Below are 18,796 nucleotides of genomic sequence, written 5' to 3'. Positions count from 1 at the left end.
AAAAGAGAGAATATTTGGTATCTATTGCTTTTTTCAAACCAACATTCTCAACGAATAATCACATTTCTTTAGTTAAGAGAGTAAGTGTGAAGAATCATCGTCCTGCACTCACGAGTTGCACTTGCATGTTGCGAGTTTATTTTTGCAAAACATCTGTGCATTGTGCTGTGAGCTAGGATGGAATTTCAGGCTCGTATCTGAATTTCTTTTTATTAGTGATCTTTATATTTCAATGAAATTTTTTAGTATTTTGTTTGTGTTCATCTGCTGGTTTATCCTTATCTATGAAACAAGGGCTTGATCACTTCTTTGTCTGGCTGCAGCTGTGCCAGCTATAGAGGTTAATGCTTCCAGCCTTCCCCCAAATGCTTATTACTGCTTTCTCCCAGCTCCAGAATTAGCTACTTGGGTGGGCGTTCTGTAACCTATTTCAGTTAAAATGGGCCAGGTTAGCAGAGGCGTACTTTTCATACTGTTTAAGTTCAGTTAGACTTATTTTGGTAGAGGAGTTAGGGAGTGCCCACGTGAGGGGTTCAGATGGGGTAACCTCCAACACCTGGCAGTGAAATGAGGCTGGGAGACAAGGTTGCCTAAAAACAGTGTGCTCCTCATGGTGCACATCAGTCAGATCAAGCCTGAGACAGTAAATCACTGAAGTCAAATACTAAGGTGTTATTCTAACATGTGTGTATTAATGTGAAACACCATGTTAGAGAGATTATAGCTACTTTTTTTTGCTTTGCCCTCTTTGCGCTGGGAATATTTCAAGTAGTGCAGCAGGTAGCAAATTACTCCTGATTAGGCTTATCTAGATGAAGTTGTGTGTGATGGCATGTTGAAAGTAAACACATCTGTTGAAAAGTTCTACTAGAAAACATAACTCAGAACAGGGTAGACCCTGGTCTAAGTCTAGAACCCTTACTAGCTTGGGTTCTGTTGATCAGAAAATTAACAGCCATTTTAATTACCACTTTCCATCAATTCTTATACCATTTGGGCCTACAGTAGCACTGAAAGAGTAGGAGTTCTGACTGGCTTATATATTTTCCACTACAGATAGGACTAAAACAAGAAAAAAATTTAAGTACCAGTTCTAAGTGAATTAAAATATTAGCATCCTTTAGATACTTGGCAAGAATGACATACCGATGAAAAAAAGAAAGTAAAAGATGGTGATCTTTAATTTTCATCAGTTATTATTAAACAATAAGCTTAGTTAACTGAACTAAAATATCAAAATAAAAGGAAGTGAATATAATAAATGGACTGTGCTCCTGTGTTTCCTGCCGTGATGCATTTTATGATCTTCTCCATAGGACATCATCAAAGATGTTTTTTAAAAGAGAAATCACTTAGATTGATTAGTATATGTATAAAAAAAAATCTGAGGGATTCAGTCAGAATACATTTTTTTAACACATAAAAATATCAAAAATTAACAGGAAAATTTTAGCATTTAAATATACCCCCATTTTTATTTCTTGATAAAAGAGAGCTCTTAATTACACAAACCTACACTGCTACATAGCTTGCAAAATCAGTTATGATTATCTCACTGGAGTTACTCCAGACATACAGTGCATAAGGGAGCCCCCAAAATGAGAATCTGGCTCAGCAAACATGAAGGTAGAAGGCAGGAGAAGATAAATTTGATACGACTGCAGAACTGTTTTCCTTCCCTGCTCAAGGCTGAGGAGTTGTTATGACACATCTGTTCAGCACGCAGAGCAGGTAGGAGTTACATGGCGTACAGTAGTTTTATCACAACAGATGGAATGATTTTAATTATAAAAGTTAAAGACAAAAGAATGCCAAGTTTCTCACTTTGCTTCTTACGGTGTGTCTTAAAGCAGTTGTCATCAGTGCTACCTCAAGGGGACACTTGCTTGCCTCTGAGAGTTAGACCAGATTTAATGTTTTGGAACAGACATTAATAGAACAGCCTATTTCAAGGCAGTAACATTCTGTCATCTGGTTTCTCTTTTTTTTAGGCAAAGTATACCCTTCCTCTCAGAGACCTCGGCCAAGCAGTCCTTTTTCTACTGACAGCAACCCCAGTGCAGCTGTCAATCAGAGTCAGAGGCCGAGGCCCACTAAAAAACACAAGGGAGGACGGTTGGACCAACCCCCCTTGCCTCATCGTAGGGAGGGAATAACAGACGGTAAGTGTTGTCGGATGAAGTCCCTCATGGTAGCCTGCAACAAGCAGGTGTGCAGAATGGGAGAATGTAACACAATCTTCTAAGGAATATACTGTGAAATATTTGTTTGGTGAAGGGGGGTTTCCAAGTTGCCACGTGAGCAGTATTGCAACGCTAGCGGTGTGGAGTTTGATTAAGTGAGTCTTCAAGGAGCTCTTCTTTGTTTCAGCTCTGAACATGTTAGCATTTCTTAGATTTTCTTAGTTCTCAGTATAGATCTTACCCAAAAATGACTGTGTTGCACATTGGGTTGGCATTAAAAAAAATGGTCTGTGGGTAATTTTGCATACAATGAAAGTAGCCACCACCAGCAGTAGCACTATGCCATGAATTCCTAAGGAGAAGTGTAGAGCCAGTCCCACAATGGCCTGTTTGGTTTGTGCTGGTTTTGATACCCACACAATAGCTACAGCAGTACGTGCCATGCTTTTCTCATGACTGACTCATGTCTTGTCAGTGCTGCTTCATTCCTGACATCCACTGACCTCAGTGACTTTGTTTCCCTCTTTGACATCTCCACTTCTCTCTGACCATTGCTTCCCATATGGAAATTTCAGGCATGTCTGTTCTGCTCTTCTAATGACTCAGCTCAGTCTTCCATTATCTTTGTGTACCCCCTCTTGAGTTTGGCAAAAGATGCAGTTTCTGCCCGTTACTCCTTGAGAAGGATTGGACAGGAAGGTGGCTGGCTGGCTATGTCCCCTTAATTTCTTCTGATCTCTGGCCTGTCCTCCTGTAGGTGTTGAAATGATCAGAGGGGAGAAGCAGGCAAATGGAAAAACAGCATTAAAGGAACGACTAAGGGTATCTGTAATGCCATGCAGATGGAGACATGGTCACTTTCTTCATGCTGACCGCTCTTTTTTGTGTTCAAAGCAGGGAAATTCTGAGAGCTGGACTCTCCTACCTGCATCAGTAGCACTCATAAGACTAGCTGGACCACTCCTGTGGTCCTGTACTATCTCATAATCTTAAGTACATCTTGATAAATCTTCCAGTGTATGGGGAAGGGGCTAAAAAAAAAAAATATCAAACCCCTCACATTTTAGGTTTTAGTATAAATGCCCTCCTTATCTTAGCAAACATTACTTGAGAATCATAGACTATCTTGAGTTGGAAAGGACCTATAAAGATCATCAACCCCAACTCTCTTCATTATCTTCATTGGACAGGTAACATATCAAATAGATTCGATATATTTAGTTTGGTTTATCTGTAATATGCTACTTATTACTCTAGGTACAAGTACTTGAGGTAACAGCTTACAAGGTGGAGTGTGACCACTAAAACCACCAGAGTTCTCGTCTCAGTCATGTTATCAGTTGTACTGATACAGTTTTGCAGTATCATCTGACAGAGTCCTTGTTTGCCAGACCACAAAGGTGGAAAACAGATTCCAGAAGTGAAAGTCTTCACCGAAGGAGTTACCATTGCATCTCATGCTCTATGGCTTATCCTCACTACCATATTAATTGGGAAAACAGCTTAAAGTAGCTCAGACTCCACTCATATGGATCTGAATTGGGTTGAACTTTAATGCCCTCCCCTTCTGGATATATTCCAGAGGCCTCCCTGCTACACAGGTCCATTAAATACATGTGTCTCTGAGAATAGTAACTGGAAATCGTGGGTCACTTGCAGTGCTATCAGTATTCTTTGTGCATACGTCAAGTCAACTCTTGCGCATGGCGTATGTTGTCACCCTGAACTATGAGCCTTTTTGACCACAAATTCTGTGTACGTGGGCATTTGTACTGTACTCAGTATGGTGGGACCTTAAGCCTGCTTTTGAGTACTCTTGCTGTAGAAATATTTAACAAAAATGTGAGTACTAGAAAATTAACAGGAATCCAGATCATCAAATAGATAGAAGTGTGACTCCTTGGGGAGTAACTCCATAATAAAATCTGGCATGGTTTTAAATTAGTGAAAGAGATCAGATTCTAAGATATATTTCATTTAAAAAGAGAAATCCTCTATTGTCTTTTATTTATTCTTTATAAAATACTAATGTTATTGGAGGGGTTTTTGATATATTTGAGTCAGAATACCAATGATATACCATTTCCTTCAACAATCCACCTCTCACAGACAGTAACCGTAACAGCTTTTGGACTCTGTTACCTTAACATTCTTCTGTTATAGACTTAGTTAAAGTGCTTACTATATGTTCCAAAAATTTATAATGTCCTGGAGTAATAAAGGATCCTTTCCCATCCTCTCTTACCACAGGAACAAACACACACAAATTGTACAGTTTTTTCACTTCATCTCTTACGGAATATGAGTCATTAAAGTGTAATGGCGAGTCTGAGTCATAGCTATATTTGCAAAAGCATATTTGTTGGTTAAGGAAGCTGAAGATTGGTGCTGCCACCTGTGTGTATGTAAATAAACTTAGTTTAGGAACCTCTGGTATGCAGAAATTAAAAATGGTAACTCTGTGCTTTGTGTGGAATATTGCAGTGAACTTTATAAAGAGACAATACCCCTGTGCTTAAGCTATGGTTAGAGAAAGCAAGTAGGAGAACCTGGGATAGATCCAGCAATTCTGAGCCCTAATCCAGGACAGTCTCTTCAGGCCCAGCCCATCCTAATTTCAGTGGCAAGAATCACTATACATTTTTCTCCTGGTTTTGAGATGTCTTCAATCCAGTCCCTTAAAACTGCTCCCTCTTGGATTTGTCATAGGAGAACATGGTTTGTCAGTCATCTTCAAACTCCCAAGCTGGATGAGTCCTATGTTTTAAATCTCATCACATACTGGATAGCTGTCATATTAAATTTTTGTTAACCAAGTAAGCTCCAGCCATGTCCTTTCTCTGCCCTTTCCGCTACACTTCTTGAGCACCTTCCCCTTGTTAACTGTAACCACCTGGGACTGTGCAAAAGACCAAAGGAACTGTATATTCAACACGTAACATGCTGATCCCTGGCTATGTAAGCACTGAAGGTACAGCTTCTTCCTTACTTTTGACAGCACTCTGTACAAATCCCCTAAACACCTGCTTCTTCAGAATCCTCTGGAGACTGCCTCTAGATTGAGCCTTCATATTTATCTTCCTGTACAGCTTCATTTTTAGCCTCCCCATCCTAAAGACCATGGAGACAACAGCAACTCCAGAGAGGAAGAATACCTTAACGAATCTCTCGAGTGAAAAACCTTCATTCTGAGCTCACAGTCCACTATAGTAAAACAAAAGGGAGTTTTTTAGTTCTAGTGTTCAAAAATTACTTGTTTTCTTGGAAACCATGTATTAATGAATTGCAAAACAGTGGACTCTGTCACATAGCTGGTGACATGTTAACTGCATGACTGAGGTTAAAAGCGCTTCCTTAGTTCAGTATGATGTTTAAGAAACCCAAAGAGAAAGCAGAAGGGAAGTACAGTTAGGGGTTAGAAAGAAGAACTGGAACTTAGGTTTTCTATTAGTTTTGCTACTGACTTGCTATTGTGTATTACAAATTTTTGCTGAGGTAGATCACTGTAGAGAACATGCTTAGCTTCTGATGCTAGAAAGTGGTTCAGAAGCTTATTAAATGTTGCAGTAGTTATCACCCCTAGGAAAACAAATCACTGGCTCAGGTAGAAAGGGGTATCCTTATACCTGTTGGTTCTGTAACTTGCTGCTTTTTCCGCTTAATAATGAGAGGCTGTGCCAAAGCTTGACTGGTGCCAGGATCATTTAGCCAATGCTTTGCCTTCTAAAGAAGGGCAGGATTAATCCCAGTCCAAACATCCATCTGCTTCTTATCAGGCCCTCCGATGTCCTACAGCTTCTCAATCACAATCACTCCATTACTAAATCATTAAGAGTATCGCCTCCTCACCAATGCACTTATAAATTGCCTTGCAAGTTGGATAATTCTGCCATTAGAAGCTGCAAGTGGTACTCTGGATGACATCCCACTGGCCTAGTAAGTTACTAGCTCAATGTGGGCGTTTTACCGGGCACCTGCAAGATACACGTCATTTAGATGGAAGTACAGTGATAATCAGTGATACCACTCTGGGTATCCTCACTGAAAAACCGGCTGAACTTCCTAAATTTCTAGATTCAAAACTTCTCTGAAGTGATTAACATGATGGAATGAGGTGGCTTGCTTTTATATGGTAGCATCTGCCTATTAAGAACTGAGACTACTAACTTGTCTGGTCTCTGTTACCCCTCTACTAGCAGCCCAAATGCCAACCATTAACCATCAGGTATATAGAATCATAGAATGGTTTGGGTAGGAAGGGACCTTAAAGACCATCTAGTTCCAACCCCCCTGCCATGGGCAGGGGAACCCTCCACTAGAACTAGACCAGGTTGCTCAAAGCCTCATCCAGCCTGGCCTTGAAGACATCCAGGGATGGGGCATCCACAGCTTCTCTGGGCAACCTGTTCCAGTGTCCAACCACCCTCTCCAGGAAGAATTCCTTCCTGATATCCATTCTAAACCTCCCCGCTTTCAATTTAAACCCGTTACCCCTTGTTCTGTCACTACAGGCCCTTGTGAAAAGTCCCCTCCAGCTTCCTTGTAGCCCCCTTCAGATACTGGAAGGCTGCAATAAGGTCTCTGCAGAGCCTTCTGCAGGCTGGAGAAGCCCAATTCTCTCAGCCTTTCATCAAAGGAGAGGTGCTCCATAAGAATATGCATATTCACAGGTGTGTGTGGAGACGTGCACACTAACATAAAGGCATGTTTGGCAGCGAAGTGAGAGGAGAGGAGGAGCAAGACTCTGCTGTGTGGCACTGGAGGAGGAAACTTGTGACTCCAGATGCAGGGGGTCTTTATATATGCCCAGGCAAGATAACAGACCATATTTAGTCCTTTACCCAAGGCAAATTTTCACTACAGGATTTAAATTGTAAAGCAAATAAAAAGCCACATTTCCAAACGAAGCTCTCTTCCAGTTTCTTTTATTAAAAAGGAAAGGTAGGTGTTACTGTGACAATCAATCTGAGTAAGAAGGTGAAAAAGCACAAGGTTTAGTCAGGTGATGGTTGGCTGGAATTAGTAACGGTTCTTACAGATCTTCTCAGACACATCTAAGCACAGTTCAGTAAGTCTGTGCTCAGGTGGGGGCCAGCTTGCATTAATTCCATAGTCCCTGTAATTCTAGAATCATGTGAAGCTTCATCAGAAGCTAAATTTTATTTTTATTTCAATTCATCCACAGGTCTAAAACACCCAAAGAACTTTACAAACATGATTTCCCATTTCACTTACATGCATCAGACAATCATTATGCCCATTTTCTGGATGGAGAAAAGCAAGGGTCAGGTTAACAGATCAGCTGCATTAAGTCTGAAGTAATTCCAGGAGTTGCAATTAGCTGTAGAACATGCGGTATGGTTTAAGTACAAACCTTCTTTCCTTCTCGGTATCTAAGTAATAGGAACTATTAGATGGCAATTTCTGAAGAAGAGTGTTCTATGTTAAGAAGTTTAGTACTGCAATAATTTAAACTTTTTTTTTTTGCTATGATACTACTCTAAAAATTTTGTTTATATTGAACGGCAAATATTTTATCTTGGAAGATTGCACTGTCAGATGTCATGTTATGACAGTGTTTATTGGATTCAATGCATCTCCATAAAGTGCTTATAAATCTGAACTTCAGTAATCTCTATTTCAGATTGCATAAGCAGATGCCAGTGTTGTGGTTCTGTACATTAACTGGTTATGATTGCAATAAAATCAATTATAAGAAATGCCATTTTGGAAGCCAACACTATAAAGCAATTTTAACATTGGCAAGCTCCCATAACCTCCTGCTTCCACCTACAGTAACTCAAGTATAGTCATTGTCATGAAAGGTCACATCTATATTCATAACTAAAAAATTCTCAAATAAATTAGTGCTGAACATAAAGCATACACCAAGCTCACTGACAGATTATTATAAGGCTGTTCTAGCCAGAAGATAGATATCTTAATCTGGGGTATAGCACTTCAGCTGTGAACAGTGGTACAGGAGAAGCATCAGATACAACTCCTTTCCCTTGTAGACACGAATAACCCTCATGTCCTCGTTTATCTGTAAGAGACAATGTTGACTGGAATGACATCTCAGCAACTTTGGAAGCATTTCTGCCCCACATACGACGTAAAAGTATCACCTCTAACAACAAGGACATGAAAAAAAAAACCTGTGTAGCATTATATACAGCTGGATTACAGCATTAGAAATAAATTCACTCCACAGGCCTCCTCACCAATTTATAAAATTAACTTCAGCTTCAGTAGAGTTATAAGCATCAGACTTACCTGCAAGAAAAGCAAAGCTTTACTTTTCCGTGCCTTTTATTGAGTCAGGTTAAATTCCTTGACAAACCTTGACAACACTATAAGGTACAAAAGACTGGAAAGTGGGAGAGACCCGTATGTAGTGTAAACCAGCGTAGGTTTAGTGAAGTTGGTGGGTCTGCACAGATTTATATGCGCTATGCATTGCTGAAAGCCAGAATTAACAAGTGTTCCTTATATAAAACAGGTATCTTATATGTGAAAGTTTTCATTACAATAATAAAGGCACTTCCCTTTTCTGATTTTTTTTTCCCCCAAATAATCTGAGGCTTTTCTGGACTACTGTCAGTCTGTCGTAAAGTTTTCTGGAAAATCTTACATTTAGAATTATAGTTATCCAGATTCTATAATTACCTTGGGTCAGGGACTAATAAACAAAATGCACTTTTGCCTCTGCAAATGTTATTAGAAGCTAGATCTTCAATTCTGCAAGCATCTTAGTGGTCCAAGTGATAAACTTGGAAAGGACTACAGTTGCTAGAGACCAGACAAGCGTCTTTCAGTGTTCAGGTGAAATTATTTTTTAATTATTTATATCTGCAAGACTGCTAAACTTAAGGGTGACCATCCTCTTGTCGGTGAAGTCTCTAGCTCTTGACTGAACTTTCAAACAGTGCTTGAATGAAATGCTCACCTGTTGTTTGCTGGTCCTATTTAAACATGTACTTTTCATGGGTGTGTTGATGCTTTTTCAATGACAGTAGATTTTCTGAATAATTTTCCCCCAAAATTTTGTGCAATTTTATGCATTTTGATAAAGTTGTTTATTTAGATTTTAAGTTTAAGCCTCGAGCTGAAAGTGAAGCCCAAAAATAGGGGTGATGAAGCAAGGCCCAAAATCATAGGGGGAAATTACTCTATCAACTGGCACAGACCAGTTTTTCATAACCTTTCTTAGTTGCATGGTGTTACTGAAAGAGCCAGATGGAACATACACCACAGAAAATAAATCCCATGCTCAGAAATCTAAGTCAGGGCTCAGAGTCTATTGATTTTAATAGAAGTTAGAAAGGGCGAGCAACACAGTAACTCGAGTGAAAAACTAGCAGAAGGGAAAAATACGTTTCTGATTAACCTGAAATTTCTTCCTTTTAAAATCAGCAAATGAAGTGGTCCGTGCCCGTTGCCAGGGACTTTTCTTTTCAGCATCAAATAGACCTTCTGTTTCAATTAAAATATTAGTTCATCTAAATCTTATTCACGTTTTTTAGATCTTCCACCACCACCCGACCCGCCCCCTGGTCAGGGTTTAAGGCAGCAGATAGTCCCCGGCCAGCGCGGAGGCTCGGCAGAGAGGAAAGGAAGCTCTCTTGAGAGGCAGCATGCACCGAACATAGATGAAACAAAGAGCTCCCTGGACCGGCAAGCTAGAACGTCACTAGAGTGGCAGCGGCAAACCCAGGAGTGGATAAGCTCTACAGACCGCCAAGAGGATTTCAGGAAAGGCCAACACAAACAAGCCTTCGGATCAGGTGTGTGCGCGCTGCACCAGCCGAGGCAATGCAGACGGCTTCTTGACGCTTCTCAGCAGAGGGTCTCTATCTGGCAGGAATAGAGGGTCACCTCACGCCCCTCTGTGCCAGAATTGGTGAGGCTGAGGCTGGAAAATAGAAAAGGCGAAGTGAAATGAGAGCTTGTGGTCCAAGTATTTGCCCTCCTGCAATAATCAAATCCCATTGGCACCTAACTCGGTGCGTTCTTTAGTGTTTTGGCAGTAAATAATGTTGTCGAGCATAGCAGTGGAAAAAACAGGGACAGTTTCAAACAGGTAGGGAAGGAGAAACAGATTTTTAGGCTATATTCTGTTAGAAGTATTTATTTGTACATATAGGGCCGTATTTTCTGGTTCTTTCAGCCTGCTTCTAAATTGACAGCAGTTGTTTTTGCATGTCTGCAAGAAGGCTGATCCCTCTGGGCTACTGACCTGCCTTCCAGCTGTATTTAAGACACTGTCTTCTCCTTATGCCAGCGTATGACAAAGTAACATCCATCTCAGGCCCAGCAAGATGACAGTGAAGCTTTTCCCCTTTATACCAGACCTGCTCATTGCTGAGTGCTGACTTTATCTCCTAAATGGATTTCAAGTCTGTAAAAATGTGTGCAGGAGGCGATGCTGAGCCAGAGTTGTAGTTCTACAATAGGCTCAGATTCCTCCTCTCAGCCTGACCTCAAGTAAAAGCTGCTGTTTCAGGTCCCCTTAGTAGGGTATTTTCTTTAACCCACTAATCACATGTTATCCCAGTGCTGATTAGAGTGATACAAGAGGACAATTAAGAAGATTAAAAAAAATAACAGTGTACATGGAGCTCTCTTTTTTTTTTTAAGTATGTATGCAGTTCCCACAGTAACACTGAAGGTACTCATATTATCCATGTTTTTCTTGATTTTATTCTACTATTAATTCTCCTTGTTAATTTAGAACACTAATATCAATGACATTCTAATAAAAAAAATAATAGTATGCAGGCAAACCTGTCACAGGGGCAGGATTTACTGAACAAAGTCCTCTTAGGAAATATTGATACTCATATTTAAAATGTAAACATTTTAAATACAATCCATATTTTAAAATATAATGATAATGGTACCATTAAAACCCCCTAATCTGTCAGTTTCATAAAGGAGTGGTTGTTCATGTTGTGAAATTAGGATGTGAAGTTGCAGTTTAAAAATAGTGTGTGAAATTCATGCTACTTGGTGAAATGGCAGTTTTAATTACAATGTACAAGATGTACTAACACTAGAAAATAGGCTAAAATTAATTTATACATCTCATTTCTTTGTTAATTTTTATTAAGGATGCTTCTCTGACCTGGTTAACAAGAACTCCTCTCTTTTTCCCTTGCTTCATAAGTGTACAAATAGAAATTGTCAGTTATTCTGTGATACAGAGGGTATACAGTAGTAAAATTCTCATCCTGCAGGACTTGCATTGATCTGTCCTTAAATAAAAGAACTTGATCTTGACACATCCAGTGCCCTACACCAGCATTGAATGTAGGGCCGGAGTGACTACAGGTATCTTGTTCTTGTCAAAATCAGGATGACCACAGCAATTGCATATTCTTTATGCATGATGAAGGCTTCCTCTAGGAGATAATAGTTTTACCCTGATGTGAGGGATTCATAAAGGTTGTGCACAAGGTGGGCCAGAGCCTCATATCTGTCTGTCTGCCTTCTCATCCCAGCTTCTTGCACTACAGTTTTCTTGCTCTGTATTGCTTTCTCTGGTAGAATTAAGGAAAAGGCTACTTTTATGTCTGTTGCTTGTTTAAATTACTAAATTTGGGGCTTTTAGTAATATTAATTCTTCTTCTTACCTTTTCCTTTATTAATGACAAAGACCTCTGGAAATCTATTCTGTCCCAGTTTTCAATATATTTCATAAAAGAGTTATTATTAGTAATCAGCTTCCAGAAAATAGCTATTTTGCTGCTTAGAAGGCTTCCTGCAGACATTATCAAACTGTGAGTGAAATTTTGGAAGCAAGACCTTTGGTTTGAAGTTGAATAGAATAAAAATACCTAATTCTGGGAACCATGTTTACGCTCTTTGCTTTCAGTATAAACAAGATCACTGAGTTGCTGCCAATTGCTTCATTGTGGAATCACAGTTACAGCACATCAGATATGATATTCTCAGCTACTCCTGTAAAGAAATTAGTCATAGGTCAAGTTACAATACTTCTGATAATATTAAACACCTTCTGGTTATCTCATGGGGTATAGGAACATCGTTACACACAAATATCCTGATTCCACGAGGGCTAGAATTACAGTTTCAAATTAAAGGCTTGAGAGAAAGACATCCCATATTCTTTGCAGGCCTGAGTCATAGGGCACTGTTTTAAGTGTTTAATAAATGTGAGCCTATTCTAAGGACTTGAGGCAACTACCTTTCATATGCTAGAATGTTGTGAGAAACTTAGCCTTTATTTTATGTCACAATTGCTTATTTTATGTATTGCATTTATTTCTGAGGGCACAACAGATAATTTAACACACCATATGCTCTATAATGATAATGCACTTTATATTTATTCATGGTCGTTTTTTCTCAATATTTCATTGAACCCGAAGGAGGCCTTATCCTGAGTCCACAAACTAGAAAAACAAATCAATTGACCATATATGTCATCTCCAAACTCTTTTGCAATGCTAGTGACTTTTCTTTCCGTCCTTTAAAAATGTATCCAGCTTTCTGCTGAACTGATTTATGCTGCTTGCTTTATTGCTGCCTTAATGCAAGCTGTTCCATATTTTAGCCAGCCTTTGGAAACCAGGTTTGCATCTGATTCTATTGTTAGGGCTTGATATATGAAGAGCAGGTAACATAATTTAGGAGGCTATGGCTGTTAAATGCCATTTTACTATGTCTTTTAAGCATTTCTTTATATTTCAACAAGGACAGCACATGGTCATAACACAGAACACTCATAATGCCCTTACGTCCTGCAGCACAAATATTCTGGTCCCTTGGGCAGTGCCAGAGAGAGATGTCGGCAGAGGAAGAAGTCAGCTGCCTGCCCTCTTCTGTAACAGATTTACCTTACAAACAGGTTCTGCTCAATAGCCGGTCACGTGGGGAATTCCCATGCCCTACTCGCTTGCAGCAGTAGGCACAAAGAATGAAATCCTGGATTCTTTCCACAAATTTGTGCTCATTTAGCACTTCCCTAAGTTAATTATGCCTCTGCTGCAGCCTTTGCAAAGGCTTCAGGATTGTGAATAAAAGCATTTTTATCTCCTCTTTTTTTCCAACCTTCCACACTTACTTCTCTTTCTGCGTGCCTGCCCTCTGTCCAAGAAAGTCTGTTTCCCCTCATCTGAATGTTTAAAAGAGGAGACAACAGGAAAAGCAAAATTTAAAACAATCAAACAAAAAACCACCACCAGCTTTCAGCCCAGATTCACTTTAAAAAATGTAAGATTCAAGCAGGATTGAATCAATTTCCACTGATTTCAGAAGGGGCAATTCCTGTGTTTGAGGTTAAGCACATGTCCTCATACTCTTTCTTGAACCCAACTATATTTAGCAAGGTCTCTTTCTTCAGGTTCTGAGACAGAAGTGGATCATACACAGCAAAGTAATAAAATAGTGCTTCTATTTCGGTGTTACTTTGGTACTGCTGTTTTATTTCTTAGGTTAGGATTATTACAACTGTATCTCCTGGAAACTAGTCAGATGTGATGTCTTGTTTTACTTCATGCTGTATGAAGACATACAGTCCTCTGCTTTGTTGGTATTAATCCTCTGCTCAAAAGCAGTTCATTATTACAGGTCTTCACAAAGAGGCCAAGTGAGCAAAAGTAAGCCTTTTTCTCATAATGGAACATGAAACAAGCTGCAGGAAGATTTACTCACCCCAAATATTACAGCTACTAGTATTATGTATAATAGAATATTTTCCAATGTAATTCACAACCGGTTTAAAAAATCTTCAGTGTACTTTGCATCGTTAGAAATTACTGAGCTGCTGGAAGCTAATTAAATTAGCTGATACTGTAATTCTTTATCTAAATTGATCGAGGTAATGTTACCATAATTTAAGATAAAGAAGAAGGAAAAGCACATTCATGTAGGCTTAAAGCAAAAATCTAATCATAGCTGTATTGTTTTGGAAATTGTATGTGCATCTATTTTTATTAAAGTATCTATGATCCCTGATCTAATGCTTCATAATGAATCTAGACTTTTTATAATTAATACAAGTTAAGTTATGTGTTTACATGAAAGCAAGATTAAGTTCATGCTGGTTTCTTTGTCTATGGGTGATAACACCGAGTTGTGTATTTTCTTAAGTAAAACTTCCATGCTATAAAAGCAAGACAAATGACACATATCTGAAAGCAGGAATTAAGTTGATGTCCATATAGAAATAGCTGTTTATAGGAATTTATCTGGTATTTATTTTGTTTTGCTTTGCTTGGCTTTTCTAGAAGAGGCACTCGTACCATACAGTAAACCCAACTTCCCATCCCCTGGCGGCCACAGCTCTTCAGGAACAGCTTCTTCAAAAGGATCGACCGGACCTAGAAAAGGTGAAGTCTTGCGAGGAGGTCACCAACGCAATGCCAGTGACCTTCTCGATGTGGGCTATGTGGGATCAAACAGTCAAGGACAGTTTACTGGTGAATTATGTAAGTTTATCTCTAGCTACAGTTCAAACTCTCAGACAAAAAGAGAAAAATATAAATGTCTTGTGAAGAGAGGAGGAAATTGTCTGTGAGAATCAGATTATATTTTACCCAGATCTTTTTGCCTTGTGAGGTGTTTTGCCTGTGATGACAAACAAATGAAATTCTGTTCTTTGGTTTGCATCAGTTCAAACCTGTGTGAGCCATGCCAAAGTTACCTACATAGTACATCTTTCAATGTGTAATGCTAGCAAAACACTGGGAAAATTGAAAAAAAATTCCAGTAATTTAGAATTTTTTTGGCAGTGTAGTGTGTTTGTCTTGGAAATGCCATTGGCAGTTTTCCTCAGGGGTGTGAATGAAAAGTGTGCTGAGTTTGTTGGGCATGGTGGCAAGCTTGTGATGTCTTCTCCTTAACTTTGTGCTGCTTGGTGAGCAGTATGCTGCTCTTTTTGACCTTAGATGGAGGTCCTGTTTTTTCAGCTGTGTAGCCCAGTTTTTTCAGTTGTATATCTCAACTCTTTCCTCAACTTCCCTGGCCAGGGGAATTATTTTCCAAACATTTTTTTTATTGTCTCTCATTATCTGTTAAACCTTGTATAAAACCATGTTAATGCTGTGCATGTGATGTAGTACTATATGCCAAAAGGTTTGATTCTGTTGTTTGAAGTCATACATCAACATCCCAACCAGCTCAGGCATACTGGTATATTTACTAGTGCAAGCAATGTCGCTGTTGACATGTCTGCCTCCTGTTTGCAGCAGTCATACAGACCCTCAGTACCGCCTGATAGTTACTGCCCAGTAGCTCGTAGGAGAGCTAATGGTGATCCACAAATCCTGCTTGTGCTATGTCAGATGCTGAATTTTAGCATCCACCACTTTTCAGCCTAGAAGCAATTAACTCTCTTTTCCCAACCTAATGGATATTCATCCTGTGCTGCAGTAATATTGCCATAGGCTTTGTTTTCTGTATTTTTTTCTCCTTATTATAATATCTTTCTCTTTGTTTCTCTCTATAGAGTAGTTGAGAAGACACATTGCAAGCTGCTCTGATGGACCATCAGGTCTGAACTCATGGAAGTGATGACACTAAACAGTGCAATGAACATTTTCTTTATTTATGTACTATTAAAAGAACTGTAAATGCAATGTAAAGACACACAGCCACACATATCCCACAGATACTTTACTTGTGTTCTTCTCTTTAATACACCATCCACCTTAAACTATTCCTTGTCAGGAGTATATAACAAAGAAAGAAAAAAAAAAAGATCACCCTCCAGGATGAAAAGGATTTCCTTCTGTATATAATTTCTTTTGATGCATTGCTATGCAAGCTCACCTTCTTTTTAGCTATGTTCATATTCATGTCTGTTTTTATTGGTCTGTTGTACTATATGTGAATTAATAGGCTGTGGTGCCATATATTAACTTTTAATTGTGTAACTTTTATGTTTAAAGTTTGCACTGCAATTTTATTTGGTGATAAGCACAAAACTCTACTCCTCATGACATGAAGAAAAAAAGAGACTGAATGTGTGAAGGTTTACGTACTGTAAGCTACTTTGGATAATGCTGGATGTAAAGGAGTATGTTAGATGGTTTTCCATTGGGGTGTAGAAATGAGGAAGTGACAGGCAAAACTGATGTCAGTGAAGACATTAGCGACAGATTTAAGTCTTATCGAAGCAAGCAACATAGTTGCTTTTCCTATTTAAGAAGAGGTCAAAAGTTGGAAGTGTGGGATTAAAGGGTGGATGTGAAAATTAATAGTAGCATGAGATGGCTTAGATCCTTTCACTAGAATAATGCCCTTAGTATCTGTTTTTAGCCATCCCATGCCACTAAGTAAAGGGGAAGAGAAAAAAAACCCTTGCTACAAACAAAAGAACTTAAGGTGTTTCACTAAAGCAGTTTTTATATTGCAGTTTTAAAAGAATTATTACTATTAATTTCTCCAAACTAAAATATAAGACACAGATTTCCCAGGAGAAACAAACAATATAAACTCAAGGAATACCTAGTAAGTAGTTAAGGATGCAATTTATTATTAAGACATATTCAGGCTGCTTCCAAAAAATTGAAACGTCAGAGTATTGTATTTCATCTTTCCAATACATGTACAGTACAATAGAGGATAGAGCTGCACCACTGAAATTCATGACATTAATTGTTTTGATGCAGTCTAAACAAACCTTTGTGTTCTGTTACCTGAAGTCTGTGAGAGCTGAAGCTGGATCCACTAAATTTCTAGTAAAATGTTTAGTATTTGGAAGGAAAGCAGTGGTCAAATTATTTTTGGACTTGTATTAAGTACATTTCTGGCAATACAATACATCCAAAAATTTGGATATAAGCAAAGAAAATCTTTGATCTGTGTTTTAGTGAGTGGCTACAAACCCTACTATGATGAGGAAGTAATGCATGTTTATACACTTCTTGAATAAATCAAACTCTGTAAGTGGACATTAATGACAGCATCCTGTCTCTTCATTAGTTTTCATGACTTTGTCCAAATCTTGTGTACTTTTCAAATCTGAACGAGTAAATTGTCAAACTTTTCTTAGAATATTGTATGTGAATAGCCCACTCATTTGATGCTTATTTTAAATATTGCATCCTACAGCTTATTTCTGTTAGTTATCTGACATTGAACACAAGTTTCCATTTGAATACCCTTTTCGTATAACCAGTCTATGTTGTTTTATATATTGCCTTGGAGCTCACCAGTATTAAGAACACTTCTAGTAAAGGCAGAATTTTAGAAAAGTAAATTACAATGCTAAATATGTGTTGCTTTCCATTTCACTAACTTGTTCCATGATAAGATAAAACACTACAGCCATCAACTATAACTCAGCACTACTGAAAAAAAATGCTAGTTGACTTCCTTAAGGTCTAGACTGTTATTTAGCAGGTTACAAACCAAAAAAGTTGAGAAAAAAATGTATGCATTTACTTATATATGTGACCAGTGAGTATGTGTAATTTTCCTGCTTGTTAAACCATTATAGTTAAAACCATTACGTAAAAATGTGCAAAAATGTTCAAGCAAGATAAAGAAGTCATCGTATTTAGATATGTATGGTTTTTATTTTGATATTATCATATCAAGAAAGACTATTCAGGGTAAAATTCAAATTTAATTCTCTGGAAAATGTTTAACTCAGTCACTGTAGATTTTTTGTTTCTTTTAATCCGAAAGCTTGTGCTGAGCTTTGGTGGAACACCTTACTCACTATATTCTATTCAAAATTCAGTATCATTAGACGTTGATAAAGCCATCCCAATTACTTTTAAATACGTGTTTTATCTATTCCACTGGAAAGTAAATGTGTGTCAGTATTAAAGCTGTGCAGTACCATGATATTCACTAACTTGTCCATCTGCTTCTGTACATTTTTGTTCATTAATAATTTGCTTACAATATTACATAAGGTGTTGTGTATCGCAAAGTGTCTCCATTATCTTAAAGGTGATGTCTCTTCTTTTTTTTCTTTCTCTCTTTTCTATACAGTGTACTTCCAATGAACCACAGTACATATTTTTTAAAATGCCATTTAATTTACTATTTTAAAAGAAGTATTCTTCTTTTTTTTTAAAAAATGAAAACATTTATTGTGAATAATGTGTTTAAGGAAAAGGGATGTTGTGGCAGCACTTAGAATTGTTTTTTTAATTTGTTTTTTTAAAAAACTGTTTATTAGCTACAGTTTGTTCACGAAAAAGTATGACCTCTTAATGTGTTTCATTGGTATTGTTAGTGCAGCAAAGTTCAATTGGCATAAAAAAGTTGGTTAATAGTACTGTTGAAGTGTGTATTGTATATTTACTGGGGAAAAATAAAACATATTCACATTTCAAATCTATGTTAAAAGACCTTGAGTAAGGAGTCAATATGTGAAAACCCAAACTGGGAAAATCAGGCAATAATAACATAGACTGAGCTATAATCATCACTGTCCACTTACAGTAACAAGGAACATTTTATACGCTGATTTTTGAACTAAGCTAACAGCTGTCGTATAAATAGGCCAGTGGTAAACTTTGCCTGTCATAGGGATTTCTGTTTAAGGTTCTATTTTGGGAATAGTTGTACCAATGGAATTACACTGATACAGCTATTCTAGTGATACATCCTCTGTTTGTAGACATACC

General features: G+C 38.1%; 1 protein-coding gene across 1 annotated transcript in view; it reads left to right on the top strand.

The window, feature by feature from the left end:
* LOC104516236 (roundabout homolog 2-like) overlaps positions 1-15,888 on the top strand; it is a 43,078-nt gene extending 27,190 nt beyond the window's left edge. The window contains exons 6-9 of the mRNA XM_010160512.1: positions 1,992-2,162; positions 9,710-9,970; positions 14,438-14,638; positions 15,658-15,888. Coding sequence (XP_010158814.1) covers positions 1,992-2,162; positions 9,710-9,970; positions 14,438-14,638; positions 15,658-15,659 — 635 coding nt within the window. The 3' untranslated portion in view covers positions 15,660-15,888. The remainder of the gene's footprint in view (positions 1-1,991; positions 2,163-9,709; positions 9,971-14,437; positions 14,639-15,657) is intronic.
* Positions 15,889-18,796: the final 2,908 nt, after the last annotated feature.

The sequence above is a fragment of the Eurypyga helias genome, unplaced genomic scaffold (assembly GCF_000690775.1).
Source record: "Eurypyga helias isolate BGI_N326 unplaced genomic scaffold, ASM69077v1 scaffold18600, whole genome shotgun sequence".
NCBI lineage: Eukaryota > Metazoa > Chordata > Aves > Eurypygiformes > Eurypygidae > Eurypyga > Eurypyga helias.
The sequence above is the reverse complement of the archived record's forward strand: the minus strand, read 5'-3'. Positions and strand labels throughout refer to the sequence as shown.